We start from the raw sequence: 19548 nt of genomic DNA, 5'->3' as shown, positions 1-19548 counted from the left end.
GTCTCCCTAAATTTATTCTTCCTTGAATCCATCCCATTTAAAATGACAATTTTACTAGGAATTGGGATATTTAAACAGAAGAGAGTAAGAACCAGTATTATATCAAACAAATTCCAAGATAATAAGCTATTTATAATTTTGTCAACTGCTCACCACTGGAAAGTTGTACGATTCATCACAAGAAAAAACTAGAGATGGTACAACATCAGCTATATCCTGCCATGTATTCACAGCAGAATACACAGCTGTAATGGGAGCTGTAGACTGGTTTGACCAGCAGAGAGAAATGTATGCTATTGGCAATAGGTCACTCAAACAGTGGCATCGTCTTTCTTTTGGATGTTGCTATAGTAAACAGTTTCATTATGTGGGACTGTAATAACAGAGGAAAATGTGACCAAATTTCTTCTCACCTTGCTTTTGTAAGCCAGCTTTCAACTGGGAGAAATATAAAGAAATTTATTTATTTTATTTGTTTATTGATTTCATGTTCCATAGATCTTGTATTGTGAGCACGTCACGTGAGATGTGGAACGAGTCAAACATACAAAACAACAAACATACAAAAAGATACAAAACAGTCTTCATTAAACATATAAAAAAATGTTCTACATAACTGCATATAGTTAATACAAAGTTTAGAGGAAAAACAGATAGTGTACATATAACAGCAGATTTCTTTGAGTGTTAATACAAAATTTCATGTTTTAATTTGGAGAAAAATTGCAAGCACATTTCTATGTTAACAAGATGGATAATTCTATCTAAATGCTATTTCCCTTTTTGCATCATAAAACTCTTCTAATGTATAAACAGAGATATTTAACAAATATTCCTTTAGTTTTGCTTTAAAAAGAGATTCATTTTCTCTTAAACATTTTATCTGGTCAGGGAGATGGTTAAACATTTTTGTTCCTGACCATTTGACACCTCTCTGAACAACTGTCAGGTTCTTAAGTTCACAATGAGGATTTTCTTTCCCTCTTGTATTATATTTGTGATAGTTCTTATTTGATCGAAATTGTGCAGGGTTCTTAATTACAAAACACATCAGTGAATATATGTACTGGGACACAGTGATCATTATTTGCAGCTTTTTGAAAAGGTTATGGCATGATGTCCTAGGGGGTACTCTGCACATAATTCTAATAGCCCTTTTCTGGGCCACAAAAATTTTCTTTGCCAAAGCTAAATTTCCCCAGAAGATAATTCTGTAACACATAATGGAGTGAAAATACCCATAGTATTTGGACTTCTTAGTGGTTAAATCTCCAACGGAAGACATCATTCTGATAGCATACATAGCCGAGCTCAATTTTTTTAGGGTCTGTTGCATATGGAAGGACCAGATAAAATTTGTCTTACTTGAGTTTAGAGAGAGACCATTAACACTGAACCAGTTAATCACTTCAGAGAGTATGCAGCTGACTCCTCAAAATTAACATCTGATTTTCCACTCATGAAGATGGTGGTATCGCCAGCAAAAAGAGTAAATTTGCAAGGCAGGCTTGCACACAATGGTAAATCATTTATAAACATCAAAAACAACAGTGGCCCCAGAATTGAGCCTTGAGGCACACCACAACTAATAGAAGTCCATTCAGACTGAGTGGAGGTATCCCTTGACTCATCTTAGCTGTTTTACTTTCTGTTTTCTTTCCTGAAGATAAGATTGCAGCCAGTTACCTGCGACACCCCTTATTCCAAGTAGTTTGGCTTTGTTCATGAGAACGTGGTAATCTACATAATCAAATGCCTTTGATAAGTCGCAGAAAACACCAATTCCTATCATTTCTGTTTTAGACATTCAAGTACTTCATTTGTAAGTGCATACACTGCATCCTCAGTTGAACAGCCCCTTTGAAAGCCAAACTGGCTCCTGTTGATAAGTCTGTTCATTATGAGGTGTTCAGTAATTTTATTGTGCATTAATTTTTCTAGAATTTTAGAGAAGGCTGTTAACAGTGAAATAGGGCAGTAGTTAATGAGCTCAACTCTATCACCCTTCTTGTGTAGGGGCTTCACAATGGCATACTTGAGTCTTTCAGGAAAAGTGCCTTGTTGAAATGAAGCATCAACAATATGGCACAGAATATCACTAATCCATTTACATGAAAATTTCAATAAATTATTGGATACATTATCTACTCCTGCAGAGTTCTTACACTTCAAAGACCAGATGACTGTTTGAATTTCCTCTACAATGATAGCATTAATGTACATTTCTGGTAATATGTTGGAGTATGCATCCTGACATAAAGTCAGGTTAGACAAGATGGCGTCACGTGTGGAAGTAATAATAAATCGTTCTCCAGAAATTGACTTAAAAGTATCAGTTAGCTGTTTATATTGTAGCGAAATTGTTCGTAAAGGTGTCAGACTTTGTTCTGTGAGACAAATTTGGTGTCATACGAAATGTATTGCAGAAGTAAATTTGGAAAACTCGGACTGTAATTGCGGCGTAGTGACTTGTAACGGACACCGAGCCGCAACAGAAATGGTATATTCTGGTGTTGAAGATTGTGTAGCGAGTGCATTGCAGCGTGATCTTGAACTTAGCAAAAAATACGCATCAGTGCTTCTCAACATGCTTAAGTATATCTCAAGCAGTTCTCATTGTAACGGTATACTAACAGAAACTAGCCGTGACTTTGAAATACCTAAAAAGTTCCGCTCCAAATCTGGTGAAACAGTGTACAAAGTACCGTTGCAGAATCGTTTTGATGCCTTGTATCCAGGCACAAACACGATAGGCCGGGAAACGTGTGAACTAAACAAACATTCACAAGAAAAGTGCATAAACACAATTTCTGAGTGCAATGAAACACAAGACTGTTACACAACTGTACAGACTGATGTAAACACAGTAGGCCTAGCGGAAGAAACGTGTGAAGTGAACAAATTCAAAATTGATAAATGCATTATCGGAAGAACGAAGACGAAAAAGTGTTATAAACGTACAAAAGTAACAGTTTACTCTGATAGCCATGGACGCAATCTTGCAGAAATATTGCGTGCTGAACACAATGTGATAGCGTGTGGATATGTTAAACCAGGGGCTCCTATACAGGAAATAGCTAAAAGCATTGAGCAAGACAGATTACAAAACAAAAATCGGCGCATTGTACTGATTGCGGGCGCAAACGATGTGTATAGGAATGAACTGGCAACTGCAGTCCGCAACCTAAAGAAAATTCTTCATGCTACCGAAAAGGACACAGTGATAGTAAAAGGAATACCTCATAGGCATGATCTCATACCTAATTCTTGCGTAAATTTAGAAATTAAAAAACAAACAGGCAATTCCAGAAAATCTGTAAAGCCTACTCAAATGCCTATTTTCTCAATGTGAATTTTCTTCAGAGGTGCAGCTACACAAATCATGGAATGCACCTAAACAGAAGAGGCAAAAGACTGCTCAGTGAAAAAATCAGTGAAACTTTAGACAAACTCAACATGCAAGACGACTTTTTAACTGAAACTGTTATGCCACTGGACTTTCATGCAGAAAGCAATGATGACCAAAACACACATTCAAAGGAGGCGACAGCAGAATTAGCCGCCATCCCAGGCTATCCCAATAGCAAAAACGATGAAAACTCAACACTAGTAGAAGTAAGAGTAACATCAACAAAAATAGATGCAGAAACACCAGCACAACTGCCACCAGTGCCACTAAAAGCAGCAGTACCAGAAACAGCAGACACAGCACCGTCAGCAGCAGCACAATCAACAGAAGCAGTACAGACAACAGGAGCAGCAGCAGTTCCAACATCAGCAGTGGCAGAAAAGTACACAACCTCACATGGAGCAACAAGCAGACGGAAGAGAGTGCCTCCCTCCCATCTGCAAGATTTTTTAGTCACAAGCATGATGAAAAAGAAACCTCCAAGATAAGTAACATTAAATCTCTAACAGTGCTTCACCAAAACATTCAGAGTGTAAAAAGCAAAGTGCAACAGCTAGAAGTTGAGTTACAATCCTTAGACAGTCCAGTTATCTGCATCACAGAGCACTGGTGCAAAGTCAATGAAATTCAATACATAAATTTGCCCTCATATGTACTAGCTTGTTCTTATTGCAGAAACTCAATGAAAGGTGGAGGATCATGTATTTTTGTTAAGAGTGGTATTTCATTTAAAGTTAGGAATGATATTATCCTACTAAGTGTAGACAAGCATTTTGAATTTGGGCGCTGATAACCACGCAGTTGAGCGCCCCACAAACCAAACATCAAGCATTTTGAAGTGTCAGCAGTAGAGATACCAGCTGTAGATATGCCCAAAAAACTAATTGTACTATGTGTATACCGTTCTCCCAGTGGTGATTTAGAAACATTCTTTTCGAAACTTATGCAAAGCCTAGAACAAGTGTCATCCCTGAAAAGTAATATACTGTCCGCCGCTCGTGGTCTCGCGGTAGCGTTCTCGCTTCCCGAGCACGGGGTCCCGGGTTCGATTCCCGGCGGGGTCAGGGATTTTCACCTGCCTCGAGATGACTGGGTGTTTGTGTTGTCCTCATCATTTCATCATCATCCAGGAAAGTGGCGCAATTGGACTGAGCAAAGATTGGGTAATTGTACGGGCGCTGATAACCACGCTGTTGAGCGCCCCACAAACCAAACATCATCATCATCATCAAGTAATATACTCTTGTGTGGTGACTTAAACATTAACACAGCTAAGGCAGATGAAACCAGTAACACTTTTCTGAATATTCTGAATAGTTTTGGCATGTCCTCTTTAGTTAATTGTGCAACAAGAATAACCAAACACTCAACATCTACCATTGACCATGTAGCTACAGATATAGGTGGGGAAAACTGTGTCATAACTGTCAAAAATCTTGGACTGTCAGATCATTTATGCCAAATCATAAAAGTAAAAGCTTCTGTAGAAAAACCAGTAAACCTCCACATGTTTAAAAGAGTCTACTCAGACGCAGCAATACAAAAATTTTGCTTACAATTAAGACATGAAAGATGGGAAGAAGTATATTCAGAAAATAATGTGAATCAGAAATTCTCCAAATTCATGTCGGAGTTTAAGATAATATTCGAAGAAGCCTTCCCCAAAGCACTAAGTTCTACTGGAACATCCACCAAAAATAAGTGGATTACCACAGGAATTAGAAAATCTGCCCAAACTTTTAAATACCTAAACTCTATAAAAAACAACAACAGTGATCCAGATTTTCTTCATTACTACAGAAACTACAAAAAAATCTATAGGAAGGTGCTCAATGTTGCAAAAAAAAGGCCAATGATAGACTAATAAATCTAGCTAAAAATAAAAGTAAAGCTACATGGACTATAGTGAAACAAGAGACAGGAACTGCAACACAAAGGCAAATAAACACCCAAATCAGGAACAAAGAAAACCTAACAAGTACCCCAAAAGAACTAGCAAACTTTGTTAATTCTTACTTTAGTAGTATAGCTACAAAGTTACAGGAAAATTTTTCAAAATCTCATAATCCACGAACACGGGAATATACATCAAATTCAATGGTATTGCTACCCACTACTGAGGAAGAAGTATGTAATGTGGTAAGGAAATTAAAGAGCAAAAATTCAGCAGGTTTAGATGAAATTCCAATGTCTGTGCTGAAAAAATGCATAAATAGTATCAAAGCCCCCCTAACAAATATCATAAATGAATCTTTCAAAGCCGGTTGTTTCCCTGATTATCTGAAACATGCAAAAATTTTACCTCTACACAAAAAAGATGATGTAGAAAACATTGAGAACTACAGGCCAATTGCCCTACTGTCATCATTTTCCAAAATAATAGAGTCCATAATGAAGAACAGACTTATGAGCTATCTAAACAAATACAACCTTCTTTCAAATGACCAATTTGGTTTCAGACCCGGCAGAGATACAGAAATGGCAATAGCACATTTCACTAAAGTGGTTTTAGAAGCACTGGATGAAGGCAACTATGTATCTGGCATATTCCTTGACCTGTCAAAGGCCTTTGATACAGTTGACCACCAGAATCTATTACTTAAGTTAGAAGCACTAGGAGTAAGAGGGGTAATCAACAAATGGTTCCATTCATACCTAAAAAATAGAGTACAGTGGGTAGAGATCTCGCATGTCTCCAGTAGATCAAAGTTCATAGAAAAACACCTGTCAGATCCACAACATATTAATATTGGGGTCCCTCAGGGAAGTGTGCTGGGTCCGGTGTTGTTCTTGATTTATATAAATGACTTTCCACAATATATCCGACATGGAGAGAAGATATTGTTTGCCGATGACAGCAATATTATAATCACCAGTGAGACATCAGCACAAATGTTGGAAAATTGTAATGAATCACTGAAAGATGTCTACAAATGGTCTACAGAGAATAAAGTGACCTTAAATATTAAGAAAACAAATAGTATACACTTTAGAATAAACAGTCCCCTAAAGTTAAAGCTACATAACACCTCTGTAGACGAAGTGCCCACCACAAAATTCCTAGGGTTGCATATTGACAGCCAGCTTAGGTGGAGTGAACATGTTAAAAAACTCACAAAGAAGATATCTACAACGTGTTACGCACTTAGAGTTCTCTCCTCAGTATGCAGCGATGAATGTCTAAGAACTGTATATTTTAGCTATGTACATTCAGTCATAAGCTATGGGATAATTTTCTGGGGAAATAATGTACTCAACTTACAAACAGTTTTTAACGTGCAGAAGAGAGCAGTGAGAATTATAACTAAAAGCAGTAAGTGGGCTCACTGCAGAGAACTATTCAAAATACTTGGTATTCTAACTGTTCCCTGTTTATTTATGTTCCACACTATAGTATATATAAAGAAAAATATAGTGAATTATAGTACAAACAGCATTTTACACAGCTATAGCACAAGAACAAGCCACTGCCTTCATCTAGATAGGAGAAATAAGCATAAGACCCAAAAAAGTTTCTTGTATCAGGGTGTAAAATTGTATAACAAGCTGCCACAGGAAATCAAAGAAATTAACAGCATGTACTGTTTCAGAAAAACTCTTAAACTGTATTTTCAGGAACACTGTTTTTACACAGTAAGTGAATATTTAAATGTTTGAATGTAATTTAAGTGACATAATGACATTGTATTGTATATTCTGTAAATGTATAACAAGCTGCACAGGACATCAAAGAAATTAACAACATGTACTGTTACAGAAAAACCCTTAAACTATATTTTCAGGGACACTGTTTCTAAACAATAAGTGAATATTTAATTGTTTGAATGTAATTTAAGTGATAAATGTCATTGTATTTGTATACTCTGTAAATGCATATAAAAGTGTCAATGTATCTGCAAAAATCACTGTATCCAAACTGACAACATCCATACATTGCAAAATGTCTACGGATGGCTAATCAAATAAATAAATAAATAAATAAATAAAGCTTCCTCAACAGAGGGCCTACAGCCAATTTGTTGGGTTACTGACAGGAAATGTTTGTTAAAAATTTCAGCCACACTTAACCCCCATGCCTGATTTTTAGGTCATCTGTGTCGCTTGTTTTTGTCTTTGTCTCAATTTTTATAATGTTCCAAATTGTTTTCATTTTATTATTAGATTTATCTATTTTCTCCTTATAGAAAAGGGCTTTTGACTTCTGCATTGCTTTCTTTAAAATTTTGCAGTACAATCTATAATGATTCCATTTTTGTGTATCATTAGTTGTTCTGATTTTAGCATAAATTTCTCTCTAAGTTCTGCATGACTGTTTAATACCTTCTGTGATCCAAGGCTTACTTACAGAATTTGTATTAATATTTTTGACCCATTTCTTTGGAAAAGATTCTTCGAAAAGGGCAGAAAAATCATTTACAAAATAGTTAAATTTGTCATTAGCATTATCAATGTTGTAAATAAAGGACCAGTCCATTAGCTGCAACTTATAGTTGAAGGATTCTTTTGCCTCTTTGTTCATTATTCTTATACATTTCCACTGGGGAGATAGTTTAACAAGAGGGTTAACACTGTAAAGAGTGATTAATTGACCATCATGGTCTGTGAGACAATTTATAACCTGGTTTACATTAATGTTCTGGTATCTACTTACATTTAAAAATACATTGTCTATCATAGTTTGGGAATCTGGTGTGATTCTAGTGGGAAAATTGATTACTGAATTCAGATTATAAGTGGACATCACATTCTGCAAGTTACTTCTACTGTTATTATCAGTCAGACAGCCTACATTAAAATCACATAAGGCTACATAATCCTTTGTTTTTGAAAATAAAACTGACAATACCTGGTCCATGAGACTAAAAAACATTTTTATATTTCCTGATGTTGAGCTGTAAAGAGCCAGAACTATTAATGAATTGAGATTAGTTTTTATTTCAGTAACACATGCTTCAAAAGGGGAAGGCAAGCATTCATTGCAAAAGAACCATAAGTTTGTGTAGTTTTCCATTTCATATCAAACCAAGGGAAATAAAATAAGATTATAGCATCAAATAACATAAGTAAATGTATAACTCTAGGCACAAATATGAACAAAAGGTACAACTAGAATTTCTTTGCACACACTGACAATAAATCAAAACCACTATATGAATGTAAAAGTGTTTTATAAATAAATATGTGCACAAACATATATATTTCTAGCAAACAGTGTAAGAAAGACTGTGAGCTAAACTATAGCAGTCACAAAAAAAAATATATAAGACCATGAAAACAAAATGGACACAATGCATAACTTAAAGAATTAAGTGATGTGTCATGCATTAGGCACCAAACAATGAGCCTTTTGGCTCCAAACAGTTGATACATTCAACACTAATCACATCACCATGCGGTTTGGGACTTTCATATACCTGTAAACTCAAGGAAATGAATTTACATGTGAAGAATATATGTCCCACTGGTCACGGAAGGGATAATAGTGTGATGGAAAGAGCATTTATTGTTTTATGAACTTGACATCCACATCTACCTACATACTACAAAATCACCATACAGTGCATAGTAATGGTGTGGGATACCTTATACTGCAAATCGTCATTCCCTTTCCTCTTCCACTAGTAAATGAACAGAGGAACAAACAGTAGTTTATATGGCCCTGTACAAGCCCCAATTTCTCTACCTTTACTTGATAGACCTTACATTAAATTTTCATTGTTTGTAGTAGAATCATTCTACAGTAATAAGTAATACACATGAATGACATTTTATCTCCACTTTTAAATAGATCTATTGTAGTAATCCTTTTCATATCCTTGGCAATTTAATATACAATTTTACTTTCTGGTGAAAATATTGTTTTGAGTAGTTTGTTTGTTTTTCTTTAGTAACTGCAAGTTCAAACTGCCTGTTGTTCCATGATTGTGTATAAAACTATTAGTGAAATACTTGCAATTAGATATGCACAGCAGATTAGTAAATGTAGCTAATTACTTGGCACAGTAAGGATACACAGTTTTTTAAAATAGTTCTTTACATTGTGCCTCTCAGCTATTTATGGTTATTATTCTAATGATCCTTTTCTGCAGTTTGAAAACTGCATCAATGTTTTGTGCCTTTGTTCCAAAGAAAAGGATCCCATAGCTAAGAAGTGAGTGAACACAAGAATACTTCAGCTATTACAAACTTATGATAGATCTCTAAGGGCATAAATGCTGATGACATTCAGTTTGCCAGCATCTTTGTGGATTGACTCCATATTAATTGACAATCAGTGTACATTCCTAAATGTTTTTTGTTTGTCACACAATCTATATGTTTATCATATTATCTGTGCTTAATGTGATAGAGTTGTTTTCTCTCTCTTTTTCTGAAGTGTCTTCTACTTTTTTTTTTCTTTTTTTTTTTTTTCAAAGTTAATTTGTTGCCTATTGCTCAATTGTAAACATCTTTGAGAGTTTCATTTGCCTTTTTTATTAACAGTTCTTATGTTTTATACATGACTCTGGTGTTTTTGTCATCAACAAAGAGAACTTTTTCTCCATTTGTTATACTATCTGAAACTCAGATCAGAATTGGACCCAATACATTATTTCAAGGCACGCCTATATTTTTATATGTTTCCTGTCTGACAATTGTTTTACTAGAAAGTTATCATCAGCACACAAGTGAAATATCTGTCTCTCTCTCTCTCTTCTGTACCCTAAGGTAATACTCAAATCACTTATTTGCTATTCCTCTTATGCCTGGTGCTCTACTTTGTTTAGTTGTGTTTTATGGTCAACAGTGTCAAAAGTCTTGTACAAGTCTAATAACATGCTTGTAACATGGACATCTTTGTCAAGAGTTTCAAATACCCCTTTTGTTAACTCTTGTTATGGCTGATATTGAATTTCTCCCACTCTGAAAACCAAAATGTTCTTCATTAAAAAGTATTTTTTCTTAATAATGTAACTCATTGTTCTATCTTTCATGATTGATTCAATTATTTTTGAGAATTCTGACAGCAGTAAAGCTGATATGTAATATTATACACTCTCTGCATTACCTTTCTTTAGTAAGTGCACAACTCTTGCATGCCTTAGGTAATCTGAAAAAATACTTTAACTAAAGGAGTCATATACAATGTTTGTTAAGGAGATTTGTGTGCTGTCTATGCAGAGTCTGGAACATTAACTATGCCTACTTAGTTCTTATTTTTTAGTTTCTATAGTGTTTTCCCGACTTCAAGCTCTGTTGTGGGAAACAGCATAATTGTGCTGGCAATTTAATTCATTGAGGATTTTTAGAGGGATTTTGTCACAATTTTCTTGCATTACCATAGAAATGGTCATTAAAAAAATTTTCCTGTTCCTGAGGGTTTGCTGTTACTCTACCCCACCTTCTGTCCTTGACCTTTTTTTCCCAGCAAGCAGTACCATCCTATATAGCTTTTCATATCTGTGATAGTGATATAGGAACTGTGAATTAGTGTAATGCTTTTCCAATGAACAGAAATTTAAATGTTTGGGAGGATTTCCTAATATCTGCTGCAGTTACTGATGTATTTTCCTTAGCTGCTACTGCGGAGGTTGATTGTTTTTGAGAGTGTCTCCTCAAAAATCAATTTAAACAGTGTGCAGAATTTAGAGAATAGGTGAACTTCCATTGTTTTCCATACACACTTCATCCCACGTTTGTTTTGCAAATATCATAGAAAAAATGTGTAATTTATGCTCCTGGGTGAACTATTTGTAGGCTAACAGTTTTGCAGATTTTACTGAGTCTGTCTTTGGCTTTATTATCTGACTGTCATGATCAGAGAGGCAAAGATTTGTTTTTAAATACTTTACAATATCCCACATCAGTATTTGTAAGCACATGCTACTGCTGAACTTTTTGAAACTCTCGTAACAGTGTTTACCATTTCTGTCATGTCAAAATTTTTCAGTATGTCACCCTCAATAACTGTATTAGTATCCATATCTCCACATATTATTGTGTGAGATGGTTCTGAGTGGAAAAATTGTGAAAAAAGCAGTCTTGAAGTACATTTAGCATGCTACTCATTGGCTATTCTTCTGAACTTTTGAAATGACCTTCAACTTGAGTATAAGAGACCCTGTAATATGAAATGTACAATGTGTTGTCAGTGTGAAAGTAGTCTTAATACTCTCTAAAAATGATATGAAAGTATTTAATGAAATGTTAATTTTATTGTTGACAAACATTCTTCAGTGAAGAGTTAACATTACCTTTCCTGAGGCTCTCCTTCAGCATTGTGTATGGTGTTGGAAGCTTCACTGTGTACGTGTTGTGACAGAAAGGCATCGGCTGGTGTACTCCAATTGGTGCACACCACCCAAAGACTGCCTCAGACAAATAATAATATAACACAAACAAATATCTGCACTAGCACATAATACAACATGTAAAAAAATATGCCCCTGTGAATTATTTGAAACATACCCTTTACCATAACATTAATAAATGACATCTTTACTCATTTATAGATGATGAGAGAATGGAAAACTTCACATCTCTGACTCTTGAGGGATAAATCCCAAATTTACCCACAAGAAATTCTTTACCTCTCATATGTTAGTGTTGGATGCTGAAACTCTTTATTTTAGAACTTCAGTTAATTTGTTGAAGAAAGTATCCATGTTTCCACTAGGTGAACAGTACACACACAGAATTATTAACTTTTTATGGATACCTAGCTATGGTAGATCAGCAGCATTTTATCTGCACTAATTAGGGTCCCAACTTCTCTAGCTGTAAAATCTGTGCTATTTATGATATAAATATGTGATTCCCCAACCCTTTAAGATACCCTCCAGTAGGAACTTGTGGTAACACTATAAGCTGTATTTCATCATATCTGCACCAGTGCTCTTTAATACACACTGCTGTGCTGTTCAAAGACTGCAATTTAACTTCAAGCTGGTACCCTTTATTTTTAATATATTGTGTACTGTGATGAAGGAAAGATAATTCTGAACAAATTTATGTGATTTTTGTCCATACAATTTCTTTTTCTCTCTCATAATCAATGAGTGCGGACATAAAACTGAACTATGTCATCAAATCCATGTGTCCAGGAATGTTGACATATGGCGTCATTCTGTTACAGGATAATGCCTGTCCACATATTGTCAAGATTGTTTCAATTACACTGCAGAAGTTTTGATGAAAAGGCTTTACATATTCTTCATACAGCCCTGATCTCCCTCCGATCAACTTTCCTATTCTTGGAGCCTTCTAAAATACATTGGTTGCTGCTGATTTGCTTTAGACAAAGAGATGCATACCTGGATTCAGTTATGGTTCCATAGGAAACTGCAAACATTTTTCTGTGAAGGCACTGAACATCATGCCTGACAATGGGCTAAATGTATTAACAATTATAGTAATTACTTTTGACATAATATACAATTTACTCACTTTTCCCATCTGTATTGTTTTCATTTGACTGCCCCATGTGAAACTATATGAATATTATAAGATGTATTACCTCCAGAATATTTTATCCTAGAGGATGCCATTATTATTAAGCCATGTAGTAGAACTGCATGACCTCAGGAAATATAACAGCTGTAGTTTCCCCTTGTTTTCAACCATTCACCGTAGCACATAGCGAGGCTATGTCAGCTAATGTTTTAAAGGCACTTCAATAAATCTTACAGGATATCATCCACTCAACTTCTAGAAAGGCTGCTGCCCATTTTCAGGAAGCATATGCTGGCTTCCCCACAGATACCCCTCTGATGAGGCTGCATCTAGGGAATGGCTGACTGTATTACAGAGACATGCAAACCACCCCACTCCAGTTAGGTCTGTGGTTCATGGGAGTGTTGCATTACATTTTTGTACAAATGCCTTTCAATTTTTCAATTTTCTATCAATTTTCAGTTTCAGTTTTCTACCTGCTCTTTCTTATTTAACAAGCTTTTTATGGTTTGATGAAGAGTCCAGATGTATTTTATATGATGACCTTTGGCGTCGACCCAGCTCCCATTTCTTTATTTCTGTGCTATTTGTTGTAGCTGTGTCAACAGTTATTTGGTAGCTCTGTCTTTCAGAAAGAACAAACTTTAAAAAAAAGGTCTAGTGAAAGTATTGGAAACCAAATCACAGGAATAGACAGACAGTTCTCTGGTTACACTAAATTCTTATTAAAGTGTGCTTTAAATGTTCAGAAATGTAAAATTGTGCCCTTCATAAAATGAAAAAAACATAGTATTCTATGACTATAACATCAACTCATGTGAATACCTGGGTTTATCACTTTGTAGAGATACAAAATGGAATCATCACATAGGCTCAGCCTTGGATAAAGCAGATGGCAGCGATCAGTTCATTGGTAGAATGCTGGGGAAATGAAATCAGTCTACAAAGGAGACTGCTTACAAATCACTCATGCAACCTGTCCTAGAATATTGCTTAAGTGTGTGGGACCCATACCAAATAGGATAACAGGGAATATTGAATGTACACAGAGACTGGCAGTACCAATGATCACAGGTTTGTTTGGCCCATAAGAGAAAAACGTCTTTTGCCCACCATACCTAGGGTAGCTTTTCATCACCCTCCCAATCTCCACAGTATCCTTGTCAGACCCTATCCTCCTTCTGCACCATCTCCCTAGCCTATGACTCCTACGCCTGTGACCATTCCTGCTGCAAGACTTGCCCTATGCACCCTCCTAGCACCACTTATTCCAGCCATGTAACTGGCAAAACATATACTATCAACACAGAACATACACTACACCACAGAACTGCTGAAGCGTCTTAACAAATCTCTGTTTGCAATGCGAATTTTGTCAGACATAGGGGATATAAAAATGAAAAAGCTGGCATACTATGCTTACTTTCATTCCATAATGTCATATGGGATTATTTTTTGGGGTAATTCATCAAGCCAAGCTAAAGTTTTCCGGGCACAAAAACGTGCAGTAAGAATTATATGTGGTGTGAACTCAAGAACATCCTGCAGAAGCCAGTTTAGGGAACTAGGGATACTAACTACAGCTTCCCAATATATTTATTCCTTAATGAAATTTGTCATTAAAAATATATCACTTTTTCAAACCAACAGCTCAATTCATGGAATCAATACTAGAAATAAGAATAATCTTCACAAGGATTTAAAGTCACTTAGTCTTGTACAAAAAGGTGTGCATTATTCAGGAACACACATTTTCAATAACTTGCCAGCAGCCATAAAAAGCTTAACAACCAATGAGATTCAGTTTAAGAGAAGCCTAAAGGATTTATTGGTGGCCAACTCCTTCTACTCCATTGATGAATTTCTTAGTAAAACCAACTGATTTGTATATAAGTACAACATAACTTCTGCACAATTTCAGTGCAGTAATGTGTTCACTGAAAATTTGTGTGTCTGTGTGTGTGTGTGTGTGTGTGTGTGTGTGTGTGTGTGTGTGGTTGTGTGTAAGTATAATCTAACTTCTGCACCATTTCAGTGCAGTAATGTGTTCATTGTAAATAAGTATTACAGTAGTTGTATTACATGTTTATTACCTTATAAATAAATAAAAAACTTTTTTATTTTAAATTCAGTGCATTAGTATTTGTAAAATGACTCTTGGTGTTCATTAAAAAATGACAATCATTCCACTTGGGACCTGTGGAATGGTACATTAGCTTATTTGTTTTAGTTGTAAATATTTGTCATGTATTGTTGTTTTTCTGACATGTTCCACATCCTGGAGGACCTCCTCACTACGGATCAATTGGAATGAAAGTAAATCTAATCTAATCTAATCTAATCAATGGGAGAGCCCCTTGTGTAATGACATATGTCATATACCAGCTATTATGTAAACCTGTTCGGCCTTTTACATCGGCATGACTACCACCCAGTTATCAGTCAGGATGAATGGGCATAGGCAGAGGGTGTATACAGCCAACACACAATATCCTGTCACAGAGCATGCTGTACAACATGACAGTCATGATCTTGGCATCTGTTTCACCTCATGTGCCATCTGGATTCCTTCCCCAGACACCAGTTTCTCAGAACTCCGCAGGTTCTCACCACCTGGCTGGCCTTAATTTATGTTAATTCCTTCTGTCTCAGCATTTCTTCACAGTAAGTAATCCTTTCCTCACTTCATTTTAGTTTTCTACGTCTTTTATTTTCTGACATATCTATTTTTTGCTGTCCCCCCTCCCACGTCTGTTACATACAATGCACTTAGCTTTTCACTCTTATTCACTCATGCATGATGTTTTAGTAGTAATCTCTGTCTTGCATCTTACCTTATCTTCCACCTTTAAGCTCTCAGGTTTTCAAATCTTGCCCAGTACAGACCCCAAATCAATCTTTTCTTCTCGTTCCATCCGGTAAGTCTCCCTTGACCTGGGATTCTGGGTGGCTTTTCTGAACTTCAACCCTTTCCACAAACCTCTCCAGTCATTTTCCTTCCCTTCTCTTCCTTCCCCTTTAACTCTTCTACACCCCGAAAGCTTGTAAAAGTTAAATCCTTTTGTGTGTGTGTGTTCCCCTGCCTCTTCTTGGTGAATAGACTTTTTATCTATCCATTTACATTAGATTCATAACTTTGTAACATAAGCTTGTTTTGTATTGTTTTATTTATTATGTGTCCCTTCTATCTTACACAGGATCCCTGGTAGAAAATGCATCTGTCTCACTTATATTCTACTCAGCCCTTTCTTTGTCCAGGTCCAACATTCCATTCAGCAGGTCAAAATTGGTAGATAATATGATTTTTGTATTATCATCTTTAATTTGGAAAGTATTTTTCAATTCCTAATCATGTCTGATACACAATAATAAAATTTTGAGCAACTTTCTGTCCTCTTCCTTGATGATTCCTTTTCTGGTTAGCTAATTTCCTAGATATTTAAAAGCATCTGCTTCTTTAATAATTATTTCCTTACAACTTACATCTTTCATTATTTTCATTTGCCCTGCTAATTTCCATTACCTTACTTTTATTTAAACTTTAGCTTCAGACTACAAGTAGTAGAGTACTGTTTGTATTAAGTGAACATCAAGAGTATCAAACGTAAAGGTGAAGTTCTAATTTATAGAGATTAACAGTTATAATCTGATATTGTAGTGCACATTTATAAATTGTAATGAACGCATTTGTAAGAATTTTTACTGCTTCATCATGAACTGACATTCACTGGTATTTTTTCGACAGCTATGGTTTATTCATGTGATGCCTTGTTTATGTGAGCATCATGGCAATTATTTTTATTGACAGTGAAATACAATGAAAATTTTGAACTTGCACATATTAAGTAGATGCTCTCAAGTTCAATCATACATATTCTCCTTCCTGCATTGCAGGTACCCTGCTGGGGGTGATGTTGTTTGTGCGAATGCTGAAGTTGTCCGATGGTTGTGTAGCACTAATTACTTTTGGCTGCAAGATCGCTGGCTACCTGGTGCATGCCTGGTCCCCAGAGTCCTGGTACATGTATCTGGGTAAGTACATCACTCCTCTTTTACCTCACAGTCCTTAGATGGCCTTTATGATATTATAAGACACATGGAAAGTAAGCCAGTATTGCGTTTTTATCATCAGCTTGTTCAGTAACAAACTGTTTCACTGCTGAAAATGTTGCAGAATAAGCTGTCATCAGAATACTCATTTACTGAATAAACCATTCTCTAAATAATTAAACATTTAATTATTTTTGTTATGTCCTACAACTCATTTCATACTGTTCTCCAGAATCTGCATTACAGTTTCTACCATATTCTGCAGTTCTCCTTCCCCTCTCCATTCCCCCCATTGCACATATCTTTGTTCTAGATTAACTAGTCCAGAATGTCAGTGTATGAATCTCTCCAATCTGTTCCGCCTCCTAGTAAGAATCACTCTTATACATCCTTCCCTGCATATTCATTATATCATTACTTTCCATACATTACATCCTCTTGTACCCCCACTTTACAGTTACATCTAATTTTTTACAGTCCGCATTTCGCTTCAGTACCATTCTATATAAAATTAAGGAAAGTCAACCATTCTCCTATAACAGATTGATGTGCAGAGCACAGAAACACTTAACAACAGAAAACAACATCCACACTGATCAAAGAGTTCACAGGTGTACTGCCAGTTCATTGTGCCCAAAAAGCACAATATTTCAGAAATCAGACAAGTTGTTATGGTCAGGTGTGCTGATGAACTGAGCTTCTGAGGGTGTGTAGCCAACTTATGTCAGTTTCCCCTGTGAGCCATTATCTATATAGTCCATGCCCAGAGTCATGCACTGGTGGTCACAGAGACACTAGTGTCACCATCTGTGGTAGTACTGATGTTGTAGTTCTGTTCCACCATTGATGCCAGATCATTTCTGTGGCCTCTCTAATGGCATTGTCCCAGTAGTTGGAAGTCTATGCTAAGATCCTGGTATGTTGATGCTCCATCATGTGATTCTTGGACAAACAGTGCTTTGTGATCCCCCACTTGTTGGGATAGGTCAGTCAAGTATACCTGTGATGTTCTCAGCAATGATATTTGAAGGTGCATACTGTCTGTCCATTAAAAGTCTTTCCACATTGACATGAAATCTGGTATACACTGGCCTTCTACAAACTGAGATCATCTTTGATGCTTCACAGTAATGCTCATATTTTATTCAACGGGCAGAAGAGTTTATACTTGGTGCTTCTTCAGTAAGTGCCCAATTTTTCCTGATGGTGCACCACTGTGTGGTATAAATGCAGTAGCTGCCTCTTCCTCTGTGACTTCTCCCATCCCCAGGAATGGTAAGGAAGAGACAACCACTGAGTAAAAAGTGTCTTTTTCCTCCCCAATAAAACATGACCATTATTGAGAAGCATCAAAGATGTCTTGGTTTGCAGAAGGCTAGCATGTATTACATTCTGTATCAATGTCGAAAGATGTATATTTGACAGTCAGTGCACACTGTCGAAGATCATTTCCAAGAATATAACAGGTACAGTTGACTGGCCTATCCCAACAAGTCAGCAGTTGCAGAGCATTGTTCATCTGAGAATCACTTGATGGAATACCAATGTACCAGAATCTTGGGACCAACTTCCAAATACTTGGACACTGTCATTAGAGAGGCCATAGAAATTCACATCAGAGACAATCTCATCAACTGATATTGTGGCTATAATCTTAGCAAGGCTTGGGAACCAGAACTGAGTTTAATTAAGAAGACTCTCAACAAACAAACTGATCTGGTGACCAGGGCAGATAGAGCATCTACATCAACACCACCAAGGACACTGATGCTATCATCTCTGTGACTACTGTGGGTGCAGACCATGGATGTAATGGTTCACGAGATGAAGTCAGCTGCATGCCCTCAGGATCTCAGTTTGTCAGCGCACCTGATGATGGTAACATGTTTGATCACCAAAACATTGTGCTGTTGCACACTGTGAGTGGGTAATACTTCTGTGGGCTATTCAATCAACAAATACACCAGGAGAAACTGAATAATCACAACATTTACACTGACTTTTGAGCACTAGCTTGTTTTCCAGCAATAGTAAGTATACACATTACATGAAATACAGGTTGATTCAAAAAGAATACCACAACTTTAGGAATTTAAAACTCTGCAACGACAAAAGGCAGAGCTAAGCACTATCTGTCAGCAAATTAAGGGAGCTATAAAGTTTCATTTAGTTGTACATTTGTTCGCTTGAGGCGCTGTTGACTAGGCGTCAGCGTCAGTTGATGCTAAGATGGCGACCGCTCAACAGAAAGCTTTTTGTGTTATTGAGTACGGCAGAAGTGAATCAACGACAGTTGTTCAGCATGCATTTCGAATGAAGTATGGTGTTAAACCTCCTGATAGGTGGTGTATTAAACGTAACTACCTGAACGTCAACTACCCGAGGTGATGGATCGGCCGCCAGGCAGCCCGTGACAGAGAACTTCATCACTGGCCTCCAAGAAGCCCTGATCTTACCCCCTGTGATTTTTTCTTATGGAGGTATGTTAAGGATATGGTGTTTTGGCCACCTCTCCCAGCCACAATTGATGATTTGAAACGAGAAATAACAGCAGCTATCCAAACTGTTACGCCTGATATGCTACAGAGAGTGTGGAACGAGTTGGAGTATCGGGTTGATATTGCTTGAGTGTCTGGAGTGGGCCATATTGAACATCT

At 36.5% G+C, this 19548-nt stretch overlaps 1 protein-coding gene across 1 annotated transcript in view; it reads left to right on the top strand.

Moving 5' to 3' along the window:
- Positions 1-19548, top strand: part of LOC126162503 (thymic stromal cotransporter protein-like) — a 102374-nt gene that overhangs the window by 40641 nt on the left and 42185 nt on the right. Inside the window, exon 5 of the mRNA XM_049919055.1 lies at positions 16736-16873. Coding sequence (XP_049775012.1) covers positions 16736-16873 — 138 coding nt within the window. The remainder of the gene's footprint in view (positions 1-16735; positions 16874-19548) is intronic.

The sequence above is a fragment of the Schistocerca cancellata genome, chromosome 1, assembly GCF_023864275.1.
Source record: "Schistocerca cancellata isolate TAMUIC-IGC-003103 chromosome 1, iqSchCanc2.1, whole genome shotgun sequence".
NCBI lineage: Eukaryota > Metazoa > Arthropoda > Insecta > Orthoptera > Acrididae > Schistocerca > Schistocerca cancellata.
Note: the sequence above shows the minus strand (reverse complement) of the source record. Positions and strands in the feature narration are given on the sequence as shown.